We start from the raw sequence: 16,262 nt of genomic DNA on the forward strand, positions 1-16,262 counted from the left end.
TCTTATAAATATTAGACAATGTTACAATATTTATAATAATCTATTTGAAAACATTCAGTATTCCTCGAACATTTCGTTACGGTACGGGAAGTTCCAGCAATTTGCCTTAAGGCACGATGCCATACACCCCACTAGTTTAAAATTTGTATCCAAGCAAATTAAAACTATTAGCACAAAAATACTGTAAATTCGACGAATTAAAAATAGTAAATTAATTTTCACTTCGGCTAATATATTTAAATATATATCAAAGTCAAAAATATATAATAAATATAAAAATACGAACACTACACTACACTTTTGCAAAAAAAATTATTCATTGATTTAAAAATAATACGTTTCGACACCGTGATATGTCTCATCATTAGGGTTAATTCTTAAGGCAGAAAAATATATAATGTTATAAAATATTTATATAATATAAACATATATATATATAATATATATATATATTATATATATATAAATTATTTCATTTATCTCACCTCTGAAGTTCCTCCAAGTGTAATATTACAAAACAACCTCTGTGTGTCTTACACTACACGCACACCGGTAACAATTTTTAATTTATTATTAAACCAATTACTAAATTTTATTTCAACGATTAATTTAAATTATTACAACACTCTTCTTCTGTCAAAATATAGTTAGATAGATATTATTCCATTGACCAAGTGAACGATTGAATAAATATGTTTCGTTAAAAACGAAAACGAAAAGTGATATGACCCAAGCCGGTTTTCTGTGCCCCCGTAGCGCTAGTTGTGTGTGTGTTTTTTTCCTAATAAATTCGACTTGGTAGGAGATTCGAACAAACGTTAGACGGTCGTTTGTGGTAATGATATTAATAGTGGTAATGGTAATGGTAATAGAATGGTCGACGTTTGTAAAAAGAACTTTAGGAAGTTGCTTAAAATTTTGCACTAGTTTCTTACATAGCCCATTGTAACTTAATTAAGTTAAAAATATATCAAAGAATCGTTTTGCCAAACACTATTTCTTATGTCAGACGTATATGACTGACGCAGCTTTATATTAAAACTTTTTTTCCTACCAAATTGCATATGTTAGATATATATGGCTGGCACTATGGATGTGTTACTTTTTGACGTCAGACACATACGACTGTCATGGCGTTTAACGTGTTTGATTTTTTATTTTCTTATATATATTTTTTATGTCACACATATATAACTGACATGGCCCTGAATTAATTTTTTTAAAAAACTTCCGGATCAATTTGTCAGACATATATAACCGACATGTATCATGATACCTGGAAACTTTCAGATCAATTTGTCAGACATACATGTTTGACACGTATAACAAGTAACTTTTTAAGCGTCAAACACATGCGACTCACCTGGCAATTCTGTGACTGACATGACCCTATATTAAAACTTTTTTTCACGACAAGCTAGGAAATCTTTAGGTAAATTTACATATATGTCTGATTTACATAAGCCATTTATGTAAATTTTTTTTGCGTCAGATACATACGTCGTACATGGCAATTATGACTGACAGCCCTATATTAAAACTTTTTTCTCGACATGTCCAGAAAATTTCAGATCAGTTTGTCAGACATATATGTCCTACATGCATTATGAGTAACTTCTTTGCGTCAGACACATACGACTAACATGGCAATTATATGACTGACGTGGTCCTATAAAAATGTTTTTCTCGACATGCCCAAAAACTTTCAGTTTAATTTGTCAGACATATATGTCCTACATGCATTATGAGTAACTTTTTTGCGTCAGACACATACGACTAACATGGCAATTATATGGCTGACATGGCCCTATGTCAAAACTTTTTTTCACAAAAGACTTTTAACTTTTAGGACAATTTGTCAGACATTTATGTGCAACATGGCTCATGTAGAACTTTTTAGCGTCAGGCACGTATGACTGACATGGCTATTAATGTGTTAAGTATTTTATTTCACAACTTTCATTTTTTTTATATTTATTTTATGACCTTATGGCCCAATATTTAAATTTTTCACGACGAGCCAGAAAATTTTAGGCCAACTTGTCAGACAAGTCTTACATGGTTTATGAGAACTTTTTAGCGTCAGACACATTTGACTGATATAGTGATTACCGTATTACTATGGTTAGAATAAACGCCTAACACATACACGGTGTATTTTCTTGAAGCGCGGACGATTTATTCAAACTTTAAGTTTTTTTTATAAAAAGACCACTGGTCTACCACAACCCTACTATATTTTAGTATGCTCAATAACACTAGGAACTCTATTGCCATATTTAAAGTTCCATTAAAATCGTTTCAAGAAAAAACGAAAGACGAAAAATAGCATTCTAGATTCTCCTCCCATTGAAGATGTGATTTGGTTGGTTGAAACAAGGTTGAAAATTTTAGTACTAAATTTTAACAAAAATTTTGCTACAATAAGAATCTCAATCAGATTATATTTATTACACATTATTAAATAATAAAGACGCGTCTAATACATACAGGGAGTATTTTTTATAGTATTCTGGAGCCTCTTCCCCTATGAAAAAAATTACACATTCACTGCTAAGCTTTTGTTGTCTGTACTTTTCCTTGTACTAGTTTTTTTAAATTTTTCAATATAAATTAAAACCATTTTGGGACATGTTGGCTGGAAATTAAAAAAAAGTACCAAAATAGTATGAAAGTCAACAGCCTCACGCAACATATGCGTGCGCTGCAGTATTTGTGTGAAAAGTTTTATTAACACACTCCTCAAGTCAATACACAAAACTCGTCAATTACAGTTAAGGTATTTCGCACACTGCAGACTTTTGTCACTAATTGTGCACGACAAAAATCTTTGGTAAACATTTTAACGTAATTTAACTGTCAGATAGAAAATGTCAATTTAATAAAACTTTTATATAATATATATATATATATATATATATATATATATATTTGTCAATATTATATTTTATACATCGAACGAACGTTTAAAGTTATGTACAAGATTCTAATCAAATAAAAAAAGCAAACTTTGTCCAAACTCTTTTCTGTCTGTATGCGATTCTGACAAACAGTCGTATTTCGTCCTCGGAATTGTAACCATTCTGTTCGTCCTATTTGAATAAAACCTTTTGTGCTATTTGAAACATTATTAATAAAAACATTTTTTGGGTGCACACTTCCATATAAATATATATACATTATTAAATAGTGCTTAGAAGACACTGGGTCAGAAAACAAAATGTCTGCAGATCCTAAAGAAGGTTAGTTTTATTGTTTTGTTTTGTTAGTCGATTCTAATCAGATTGTAATTTGATTCTAATTAGATGTAGTGTGATTCTAATTAGATTGTTCGATTTATTGTTAGGTTTGATTGGAATGATAATAGATTCTAATCAGATTGTATTTTTTGTGGTTAAGTCATGTTTTGTTTGTGAACACGTGTTCTGTTGTATACAAATTATTTGGTTAGGTGTTTGTTAATGATGATAGATTTTAATTGGGTTTTATGATTTATTTTGTTGGCATATTATCATTAATATGAGTGATGCATTTGGCAAATTTGTGCAAAATTTAATAATCTATAATGTTGTGTTATATCATAATGCCCTACTATTAGTTTATCTTCAAATCGCGGTTGAATATTAATTCGGTATTATTAGTAAATAAACTGGCGCGCGAATGATGCATGTACAAGATTGAATTTGTTTAAAATTTAATATTATATAATATTTTTAATTATCAACGACGCGAGGTTTTATAGAAATATATCGAATGCCTTTTAAACTTCTGAAATTGGTGCAGCTGCTTTTGAGAAAACGTCTAGAAAATGTCAAACTAAAAAATCCAAAAATGATATTTGAAGTCAGAAAAATTAAATGGGCTCGATTGAGTGAAATTAATTTGAATTTTAAATTTCTCATGAAGTTTTGATCACATCTTAAGTGATTTTCAAAGTCTGATCTTTACTGATATCAACCTATTCCTCATTCTTCTTATTTTCTTTAATTCAGATATTCGAATTTTGTAAATACTATTTTTCTTTATTTTTATTCAATTTCTGCTTAACAAATACAATTTTATTAACTTCCCGAAGGTGAAGTTTATGTTTTCATAAAAAAATCTTGTTTTTTCGACGTTTCAAGCCATTCTGAATCGAATGAGACCAAATTTGGAAAAAGTATGTGTGTGTGTGTGCATGTGTGTGAACAGATTTTTTCCGTAAATCGACGTTTTCTCCAAAACGGCTGGACCGATTTCAGTTTAAAAACCATTTGATGTGTCTCAATGAGGACTATCGTTTGTCAGTTTTGTGCAACGATCGGCCGAGCCGTTTCTTTGTAATTTGCAAAAAGGTGTTAAACTTTTCGTCCACATTTAAGCTCATACTACTGAATCGATTTTAAAAAATCAAAAACTGTTCGAAAGATATTAGTTAGGAATGATACTGATTAGTTTTAGGTGAAAATCTACCGAGCCGTTTTCGTGTAATTAACTGTTGAAAAAAAATTTAAGCCGATTTTTATGGAACTTTTTTTGCGATATATATCCTGGTCTTATAGAACTTACTGAAAAACTACGACTTTACGACAAGTAGTTTGATTCTAAAAATTCATCATTCAAGTTTGGGAAAATGAGTAGTTTTTTTGATGTTTGTTAAAACTAAAATTAGACGATTTACTTGGTATAACGATAGTGTAATGAATCCACACGGTATACTTTTAATCACTCATAAATTAATTTATTTTCATTGATTAAATCAATTATTTATACATATCGGGAAGTTCATGTAACTTGCCTCAAGGCAAAATACCAATACCAACTAGTTTTTTTTTTAATTTTCATGTTTGTATTAATTTTAAGTTGATAGTACATAAACTATTTCAAATTGTTAACTCAATGCATATATTTCGCGAACGAAAAATCGATGCATTTGAAATAAAATATGTTCATTCTAACAATAAGTCCGCTTAATTCGTTTTGCTTATACATATTTCATTCAAACATATGTAAACAACGTCGTCTAATCTAATACGTTTTCTCATTCGATAAGGAACAAATAATGAAAATTCTAGTTTTCATAATAATTATTCATAGACTTTTTTGTTGAATGATTATTTTTATTCTTCGAATATTTCATTACGGTACGGAAAGTTGCAGCAATTTGCCTAAATCCAAAATGCCACTTACAACTATAGTTTATTTCAAAACACATCATTCTTTTCCCCGTATCAATTTCCTGTATCATTTATCTTTTCCTTACAGTCGGTGGTTACAAGTTGGGCCCCGTGATAATCGAGGGCAAAACCAAAAAGGTCTTCGATCTGGCACCAGCCCATAACGACCTGTGTCTCCTGCTCAATAAAGATCGCATCACTGCAGGAGATGGTGTCAAGGCTCACGATCTGGTCGGAAAGGCCGCCATCAGTAACCAGACGACTGCCAAGGTGTTTTCCATTCTTAACAGTGCAGGTAATAATAATAATAATAATAATAATAATAATAATAATAATAATAATTTATATGATTATAAGTAGAAACCTCTTTTCCTATCTTAATTTGCTCGTCAGTAGAGTCCTTTTGATATTCTAGATTTTTATTTAATATTTAAGGGAGAAGCCTGCTTTAGAGGTTTCAATAAATCGCTTTTTGGGGAATTTTTAGAGAAGGAAATAAATATTTAACACTTTCCACTCGGGAGCCGGACTGCTCGACGTTGCGCTTCGCTCGGTATATTATAATGCTATACATACCTCTCAACTCGTAATTTTTTTTGTATCGGATTTTTTTTTTAAATGTGGTAATATTGCTTTTAAATACAGTTATTATGATGATAAAACATGAAGTTTGAAAAAAAAATAAAAAAATGTTATAATAACCATGTTATTGTTTAAAAAATCGTTTTTACACAGATGTTTATTAAAATTAATTAATAAGAATTATATCAAATATATTCTGACTAAAACTAAATAAAAAAAAAATTAAAAAGACAATATTCTTGGAGAGTAGATACGGTTATCGTGCCCGTATAGTGTGTTAAGAACAACCCCAATAATATCGTTATTTTTTCTATTACACGTATATACGTAAAGACCGAGAAAGACTTGAATTGGATTATACCATGTTTTTTATAGAATGTGTATAAAACTTCCAGTTTGATTGTATTGACAAAATACAGACAAACTAATGGGATTTAATGTTTTTATAATACTTCATTGTATATAGCATTCAAACAACAAATCCTTATGCAATTAAAGTATCAATATTTTTGATTCTCTAGAAATTGTTTAGAATATACCTTACTTAGCAAAACAACGTTTGCCGGGTCAGCTAGTATATATATATATATATATATATATATATATATATATATATACGTGTGTGTGTATGCATATATAATATGTACATGTATAATACATTATAATGTATATAAATAATATATAAAATATCTAGTAACATTTATATCTAATAAATAATGGTGTTTATGAGCTATTAAATTAATTTTATTATATTTATTTATGAAAATAATTATAAATTAATCAATAAATGAACTTAATAGTGAATTAATTTCAAAAGAATGAAAAAAAATCACAATTTGTAAGTTTAGTTCGCGACGACACTCGCCGGAGCGAGTCGAAAGGGTTAATTGAAACGAAACTTTTAGGTTTTATTGTTATATATTTCAACATTCATCTCATTTTTTTCAATAAAATTGAAATAGTGCGCTCGTATTTTTCGCATGCATCGTATTAAAAAGGTAGGACCGGCCCTGAATAATACCTAATTTCATATTTTAAGTGAATTAATTTGTCACATCTTGTTCATATGTGTATCATTCAATCTGCCATACATATACTGTATTTTATATTATTTTAATTTCTGACACATCTCAGCCGCTTTTCGGCAATAATAATGTAGATATTTCATTTTACTTATTCATAATAATGAATTTAAAATACATATTCTAATATTGTCTAGGTTCATAAGTAAATTGAAATTTTTGGCAGATGATAGTATTCATTTGTTTTCAATGCAAACAATGACATGTCGTTTTTTGCATTTTTTTCCATTTATTTCTACAATATTGTACATACATCCCAGTAATGTATGATCACATACATCCTAGAAAATTTCCTTAACAAACTTCAGAAAGATTTATCAAAATCCGCATAATAATTTAGAACGAGTATATAGTGATTGCTTGTAATTTAATATGAACTTTATATAATAGCAACAAAGCTCAAATTGATTACACGTTTTAGTTAGAAAACGTTTGTATGAGAAAGACAAAAGGGCTGTTTTTAGGGTTTCCCCGGCAATTATTCAACTTTTTCTCGTCATAATAACCATCCTTGAACTTCAACGAACATTTTAAAAAAAGAATTGGCCAAATTGATCTAGGCGTTGTTGAGTTATGCGCTTACCAACACATTTTGCGATTCATTTTTATATATAAGAAGTTTTATTAGTTTGCTGGTCAGTAGAGTCCTTTTCACATGAATCTATTATTTCTTTGCAGGTTTGAAAACTGCCTTCGTGAAACAGGCATCAGACACTGCTTTTATTGCAAGAAAATGTGCCATGGTGCCTATTGAATGGGTCACGAGAAGGCTGGCTACTGGATCTTTTCTGAAACGACATCCTGGTGTCACGGAAGGCACCAGGTTCTGTCCTGTGAAACAGGTAAGAAAACTAGTGGTATATGGCATCGTGCCTTAAAGTAAATTGCTGTAACTTCCCGTACCGTAAATGAAATATTCGAGAAATTTTAAACGTTTTCAAATATATTATTACAAATACTGTAACTTTCATTATTTTTGTTGCTATCTTGTTTAAAACAGTCTAAACGCACTTTGGTAAACATTTGTACCAGAGTGGCGCTTAGGCTGTGCTTAGCCTGGGTAGTTTTTTGAATTTTTGATCCAAAATTACAAAAATATTTTATGAAAAATAAAAAATAGATGTAATAATTTTTTATCCTCAAAAGCAATTGTTTTGTCAATACAAGCAAAAAGTATTTTAGATCATTCAAATCGGACGCGCTTAGTTCGCTCAAAAACTGCCATTTTTGCACATTTAGCTCTGTATCTTCGAAATGGCGGGACCTGTCTTTACCAAAAACTAATCACCTTTTCTCCTAATCATTACAAATTGAATGTTTTTTAGATCATTCAAATCCGATACTCCGTTCTCTCAAAAACTCGATTTGTATTTCCTGCATTCTTTGCTTCGTATCTCCTTAACGGCTGGACCTGCCTTTGCAAAAAACTAATCAGCACATCTCCCTATCGATAGGTAACGAATGTTTTTTAAACCATTCAGATCGGTTGATCCGTGCGCCCGAAAACATGGACGAAAACATGCGGACATACAAAACACACACACACATCCATTTAGTTTCTGAGGTATGCCCCTTAAAATGTTCAGAAACCTTCAAAACGTCGAGAAATGCGAAAATTTTCATTTTCGATTTCCGGCCCATTACTGTAACTACTATTTTTACGTTTGAAAGGTTTCTGAACATTTTTGCATACCTTAGAAAAAATTGATGTGCGGATACAATCTTTTGTCGACGATTTCGGGAGCCACTGGTCGTAATGATGAATTCAAGAATTAGTAACTTTTTGTGAAAACAGGTCCAGCAGTTTTCGAGATGCAAAAAAAAATTATAACAAACTTTCGTTGTCAGAGATCAAAATAATTATATCTTATGTTTGTCGTTTTGGCTAAAAAGAAAACGCCTCCTCGACGGATCCGACACATTAACCTACACATAATATATAATATATTCATTCTAATTAGCAGTACTACTTATTTAGTTGTTTATTTATATTTTTATTTATTTTTATTGTGTTTAGTTTATTAGTTGTCTTTTTTATTTGTTGTTACAATTCACAGTTTATACTCATTTACCTCATAGATCTTTTTATTTTTAAGTTTACTCTATATAATCACAAAATGTAAATTTAATATATCAAAATTGAAAAGGCTTACTACTGGGTGACCTTTTAGATCTAATGTTTAATATTTCATATATAATCAAAATTACTGAATGTCTTCCTTTTTGTAAAGACAGATTGTAATTCAATAAAGAGAATAAAAAAAAATGTTTGCCATTTTCAGGAAACCTTCTTCAAAGATGATGCCAACCACGATCCCCAATGGTCGGAGGAGCAAATAGTAGCTGCCAAATTTAAATTGAATGGATTACTCATAGGTAAGTCTAGCGATAAAATCTTTTTAAAAAGAAACGGTTCGGCTGATCGTCCTTGACGCTAGTCTTTAATCTAGTAACATAAAATTCATCATCCTATCGCAACTGACATTTTTGAATTGATAAAAACGTGTTATCTAATCTCATCTCGTAAATTAATGGCATTTCTTATTAATATATTTAATTTACCGGGGTCACGAGTTCAAATTCGTTCAAAACATCATTGTGAAATGTTGTAACGAGATGTCATGGGGTTTTTGTTGATACGTGTTAATATAATCGTATCTATTTTTTGATTAATGAGTAATAATTATATATTATTGTTTTACAGGTCAAGATGAAGTCGACATCATGCGAGAGACCACAATCCTGGTTTTCGAAATTTTGGAAAAGGCGTGGGCTCTACGAAATTGTGCATTGATCGATATGAAAATTGAATTTGGTGTCGACGTAGATGGTAAGATAACGCAATAATAAACTAGTTGGTATTGGTATTTTGCCAAATTAATTTATGAGTGATTAAAAGTATTCCGAGTGGATTTATTACACATTATTGAAAACGAACGAACACGTTAAATCGGAGTATTTTCAAAAGGAAATTTTGAAAAATCAACTATTTTTATAATTGAACCAGTTTTCGTAGAACTTTAATGGTTTAATATGTTGATTAAGACCATTAATCTATGGTTATACCAAGTAAATCATTTTCTCAAACTTTGATTAATTTTTAAAATAAAACTACTTGTCGTAAGGCCGTAATATTTCAGTAAGTTCTATAAGACCATGATATATATCGCCAAAAAGAGTTCCATAAAAATCGGCCTAAATTTTTTTTTCAACAGTTAATTACAAGAAAACTCGGTAGATTTTCACCTAAAACTAATCAGTATCATTCCCAACTAATATCTTTCGAACAGTTTTTTTTAAATCGATTCGGTAGTATGAGCCTAAATGTGGTCGAAAAGTTTAAGACTTTTTTCCAAATTTCAAAGAAACGGCTCTGCCGATCGTCGCACGAAACAGAGAAACAATAATCGTCATCGTGATAAATTAAATGGCTTTTAAATTGCTAAAATCGGTTCAGGCGTTTTTGAGCAAACGTCGATGAAAGGTCTAATTTTGACAAATGCCAAAAAACGATACTAATTTTTGCAAACTTTGACGAATTTTAAAAGTTAAACAAGTTGTCGTAGGGCCGTAATATTTTAGTATGATCTAGAAGACTATGGTATCTTATAAAAAAATAATTATAAAAATCGTCGAGTACATGCTCTAAACAGTCCTACAAAAATTGATTGAATTATATAAATTAATCATATAATTTGGCCCAATTATACAATTTAAGGACATAATTACAGAGTTCATAAATGTGTTTGAGAGATATTAATTGAAAATCGCAATATTTAGATTTAATTGAAAACGGTAACTTCATTTTCGATATAAACAGTTGACTAATTTTTGGCATCTAAATATCTAAGTCTCAATTTCGGCTGATTAAGTGAACTATAAAACATTTCGGTAAGTTCATGCAACCTGCCTCAAGCCTGAATGCCACTTACACCTAATTCTTTGAAATAGATAATTTTTTTATATAGCACTAAGTGCTACTATACTAGTTTTTAAACAAACGATTTTGAAGAAATTAAAAAAAGAGCATGTGCACAGTCTAAGTTACAACCTGTACAAATATATCTGCAAGTTCGTTTAGAATGTGACTTTACAGAAGCACTTTTTTTTAATTTTGTGAAATAATTGTAAAAAAAAGCCGGTCTAGGCACAGTCCCAACCTATCACACAGTATCAACCTAGTGCAAATATATTTGCAAGGACGTTTAGATTGTGACTTTCAGTTTATCTTGATGATCAAGACTCCACAGTAATATCTAATAAGTTAAATATAAAACCGGCGTCCCACAAGGCTCTATTCCTGATCCCTTTTTATTCTTAATTTATATTAATGATTTGCCAAATTGCACCGATCTTTGCAAATTTATTGTTTTTGCCAACGATACAAGTTTTAAACTATTTAATCAATGATTGCAGTTTCTAATTGGTTCAACTCTAATAACCTTTTACTTAATAGCGTTAAAACTAAAATAATGTCGTTTCGAACAGTCAATAGGTGTTAATAACGAAATCAATTCTCTAATTATTAATGATGCCCTCTTCAAATTTTCTGCCGTTTCTAAATTCCTAGGAAATCAAATTCAAAAAAATTTAAATTGGGATAATCATATTTATTCGTCATTAATACCTAAACTTTCCAGAACTTGTTTCATGTTAAGAGTGCTTAAATCTAAAATTAGTTTAAATTGTCTTCTTTCTATCTATTACTCCAACTTCTACTCGCATTTTTTTCAGCATCAGCATCCTTAAAACATGTTTTCAAGCTTCAGAAAAAGAACATTAAGAATCATGTTCTCTCTTAACTCGATGACAAGTTGTAGAAATATTTTTCAGAAGTATAACATTCTTACCGTTCCTAACATATTCCTACTTATTACACTTCTCTTTATCAAAAATAATCCCCAGTACTTTAATTTATCTTCCATGTCTAATTCCCACAATGTCACAAGGAATAGAACTATCAAAGGATCGATTTTTAAGCTTAATATTACTTTTAATTCAATTCATGGTTTTGGTATTCAACTATTCAGTCAATCATACATTCCACAACGTTTTGATTAATTTACTAAAAGCCAACAGTTTTTATGACATTTTTGAATATCTTAATTTTGAGTTCAAGAAATACAGTGGTACCATCCCCTTCATATTATAAATATCTATTTGTTACTGATTATATGTGACATCTTACAAATACAGCAATTTTTGACGATAACTGAGTATTACTTAGCTGTGAAATATTTTTCCTCATCGAGTTGCATCGAATGGCTTTTAAATTTTTGAAATTGGTGCAGCCGTTTCTTAGAAATCGTTGATTTACGGCAAAAAATCTGTTTACGCACACACACACACACACATAATTTCGGTCGAAATTTGGTCTCATTCGATTCAGAATGGCTTGAAACGTCGAGAAAACATAAAATTAGCAAATCGGATTTTTCGATAGAAACATAAACTTCTCTTTCGAGAAGTTAAAAAATAGGATACATCGTGACTTTGTATTTTCTTAACTATCCTTTACCCTCAGGTCAACTCCTGGTAGCCGACGTCATCGACTCGGACAGTTGGCGCCTTTGGCCAGCAGGCGACAAACGCCTCATGGTCGACAAGCAGGTCTACAGAAATCTGACGCAGGTCACCCAGAGCGATCTGGAGACCGTCAAACACAACTTCGAATGGGTCAGGGATCAGCTCGATCATCTGGTGCCTAAGAATGATGCTCTGGTCGTCATCCTGATGGGAAGTCCTTCGGATAAGGAACACTGCGAGAAGATTGCTAAGCAGTGCAGGGACTTTGGGTTGCTGGTTGAGGTAAAGGACATATGTGCCCATAATTATGAAAGTGGTCTAAGTCATATATTTCTTGTTTCGACATATTTAATGATTTGCATTTGAATAAATTAAAACATATTTTTACATTATGCGGCATTTTAATTTTTAATTTTATCAGTCTTAATTAATGGAAATTTATTATGAATATGAAATTTTGTGTGAATTTCATACGATAATATTGTTTTTGAAGGTCGAATTGATTTAGACCATTTTCAAAATTAACTGAATGTCCTATAAATGACTTAAACTTTGAGTTTTATTTGGAACAATAATTTTATTGAAATACTTCGTGAGCATTTATTAATTATTTTTAAACGGTAATCCATTTTTATCATTATTTCGAGTATTTTAGATTCTTAAAATGTTCCTGAAAAACTGGAGGGATGTACGGTAGTAAACTCATAATATCTTCATGTTTTTCTTCCGATACTGGTCTAATGCTGGTGTATAATGGAAGTAATTTAATCTTTCCGTATATTTTTGGTCTTTCTCTTTTAGGTGAAAGATCCAAAACGTGAAGTGTAGAATCATCTAAAGAAGTTTTATAAAACATAAAATTTTTTATAAGGTTCATTTTTCAAGAATCTCATCCATTGAATTTGTAGCCGAGAGACAGATTCGCCCGCGGTATTTTTTACTATTCTTGTTATTGTATCTTCTAATGATTTCGTTGAAATAAAATCCGGCTGCGACATTCGCTTTATCGAAAATGTATTGCTTCATCTGCACTTTTCTATCAATTCATAATAATGCTCAGGGTTGTATAAGTAATTTGCTTTTTTTATTTTCATTTCTATCAACCCAAAATCACGATCATTCGGTAGAAAGGAATGACCTGACACCAAAAATTTTTGACTTGGACCACTTTCATAATTAACACTAAATGAATTCCATATAATGTTGAAATTACAACCATTATCTAATGGTTCATTTTTGAAAATTTTGTAAAAATTACATTGAATACATTTAGTTTAAACTAATGTGGTATGAAATAACTGATAAACTCATTTTTTTTTAATTTTGACTTAGACCACTTTCATAATTATGGGCACATATGATGGTAATTAAAATATTTTTGAAATTTTTATTTTAAATCTGGCTGAAGTTCTAAAACTCATTTGCTTACTTTAAACAAATATTTTCTACTTTGCAATTATATCATCATCATCACATATCATCAGTTTATATAATTCCTATAAATATTTTGACAATGTTATAGTATTTATAACAATCTATTTGAAAACATTTAATATTCCTCGAACATTTCGTTACGGTACGGGGAAGTTCCAGCAATTTGTCACGAGGCACGATGCCACTTACAACTAGTTATTATGTGTATTTTTAATTCTAGGTTCGAGTGACATCAGCACACAAGGGCACCAAGGAAACTTTGCAGATTTTGAGAAACTACGAAGGAGTTGCTAGCAAATTAGTTTTCATTGCTGTAGCTGGCAGGTGAATAAAAAATTATACAATTTTGGATTCAATTTTTAGTCGCCGATTTCGGGCGCACGGATCAACCGATTTGAATTATTTTGACAAAATGTCCAAGCTTTCACAAAATGTTGAAGCTTTTTTCACTAAATTTCCAAGCAAGTTTAAAAAAAAATTCAAGCAAGTTTTCAAAAAACAATTCCAAGTAAGTTTTCAAAAAACAATTCGAAGTAAGTTTTCAAAAAACAATTCCAAGTAAGTTTTCAAAAAACAATTCCAAGTAAGTTTTCAAAAAACAATTCGAAGTAAGTTTTCAAAAAACAATTCCAAGTAGGTTTTCAAAAAACAATTCCAAGTAGGTTTTCAAAAAACAATTCCAAGTAGGTTGTCAAAAAACAATTCCAAGTAGGTTTTCAAAAGAAAAATCCAAGTAGGTTTTCAAAAAACAATTCCAAGTAGGTTGTCAAAAGAAAAATCCAAGTAGGTTTTCAAAAAACAATACCAAGTAAGTTTTCAAAAACAAATTCCAAGTAAGTTTTAAAAAAAATAATCCAAGTAAGCTTTGAAAAAAATTCCAAGTAGGTTTTCAAAAGAAAAACCCAAGTAGGATTTTCAGAAGAAAAATCCAAGTAGGATTTTCAGAAGAAAAATCCAAGTAGGATTTTCAGAAGAAAAATCCAAGTAGGATTTTCAGAAGAAAAATCCAAGTAGGGTTTTCAGAAGAAAAATCCAAGTAGGATTTTCAGAAGAAAGATCCAAGTAGGTTTTCAAGAGAAAGATCCAAGTAGGTTTTCAAGAGAAAGATCCAAGTAGGTTTTCAAGAGAAAGATCCAAGTAGGTTTTCAAGAGAAAGATCCAAGTAGGTTTTCGAAAAAATAATCGAAGTAGGTTTTCGAAAAAATAATCGAAGTAGGTTTTCAAGAGGAAAATCCAAGTAGGTTTTCAAGAGGAAAATCCAAGTAGGTTTTCAAGAGGAAAATCCAAGTAGGTTTTCAAGAGGAAAATCCAAGTAGGTTTTCAAGTGGAAAATCCAAGTAGGTTTTCAAAAAAAAAATCCAAGTAGGTTTTTGAAAAAAAACAAGTAAGTTTTCACAAAATATCAGTATGTTTTTAATTTTTTTCAATATTCAAGTTCTTTAAATATTTTCAAAATTTTTAAAAATGTTTAAAAATATTCAAAATTTTTCAAAAAAAAAATGTAATTTTTCTTTTCTGAGCTAAAATTTACTTCACGGTACCGAAAGTTCCAGCAATTTGCCTTAAGGCACGACGCCATTAAGACACCACTAGTTTCCACTATTAATCAGAAAGATAATAAAAGAAATTTGAGAAAATATTTAGTAGTTTTGTTTTCTAGCTCTAGCTATTTTCACAAAAAAGTGCTTTTATTTGTCGGATTCTATAGATGCTCTTTGCACTTATAAATAAAATATGCGCAAAGTCTCACAAATGTTATTTCAATATTTGTCCTATTTGGAAGTTACTTTTTAGCCATTGACAGTTCAAAAATTAAAAGAAAAGCAATTTTGAGTCTACTAACACATTAAAAAAATGAAACAGTTGCACCGGTAATAGCAAATCTTGAACATACTTTTATTTTTAATTATCTTTTTCCTCCCCCAGATCCAATGGTCTCGGTCCAGTGCTCTCCGGCAACACCAGCTACCCAGTAATAAACTGTCCACCAGTAACATCTGCCAACTCGAGCCAAGACGTCTGGTCCAGTTTGAATCTTCCTTCTGGTTTAGGATGTGCCACGGTCTTGTATCCGGAAGCAGCAGCTCTGCACGCAGCTTCGATCATCGGCCTGGACAATTACTTGGTCTGGTCGAGGTTGAGAGTGAAACAATTGTACAATTACGTTTCGTTGAAATTGGCTGACAAGGCTTTTAGGAATATTAAGGTCTGCTGAAGCGGAGATACAGATACAGATACAGATAGGTGATTTAGTAATAATAATAATTTGGTAATAAGATTTATTGAAATTGATTGATGTGTATTGATTGTTAATTGTTATGTTGATAATACATTCCAAAGATTTTGATAAATTTTTTTTTTGTTTTCCGTAGGGTATGTTATAGTAATCGCAAAAACATCGAAAATGAATATTTTTATATATCTTTACGTTTCAGAGGTTTCTGAACATTTTAGCATACATATGTGTGTGTGCGGATACATT

General features: G+C 30.5%; 1 protein-coding gene across 1 annotated transcript in view; it reads left to right on the forward strand.

The window, feature by feature from the left end:
* The window catches only part of LOC113373674 (multifunctional protein ADE2-like), a 19,570-nt gene extending 3,512 nt beyond the window's left edge, over positions 1–16,058 (forward strand). The window contains exons 2-8 of the mRNA XM_026613958.1: positions 5,245–5,451; positions 7,499–7,662; positions 9,103–9,196; positions 9,525–9,650; positions 12,345–12,628; positions 14,001–14,104; positions 15,707–16,058. Of these exons, the coding sequence (XP_026469743.1) occupies positions 5,245–5,451; positions 7,499–7,662; positions 9,103–9,196; positions 9,525–9,650; positions 12,345–12,628; positions 14,001–14,104; positions 15,707–15,995 (1,268 nt within the window). The 3' untranslated portion in view covers positions 15,996–16,058. The remainder of the gene's footprint in view (positions 1–5,244; positions 5,452–7,498; positions 7,663–9,102; positions 9,197–9,524; positions 9,651–12,344; positions 12,629–14,000; positions 14,105–15,706) is intronic.
* Positions 16,059–16,262: the final 204 nt, after the last annotated feature.

The sequence above is a fragment of the Ctenocephalides felis genome, unplaced genomic scaffold (genome assembly GCF_003426905.1).
Source record: "Ctenocephalides felis isolate EL2017-DRISC unplaced genomic scaffold, ASM342690v1 CF-g0.4_SCAFFOLD_00845, whole genome shotgun sequence".
NCBI lineage: Eukaryota > Metazoa > Arthropoda > Insecta > Siphonaptera > Pulicidae > Ctenocephalides > Ctenocephalides felis.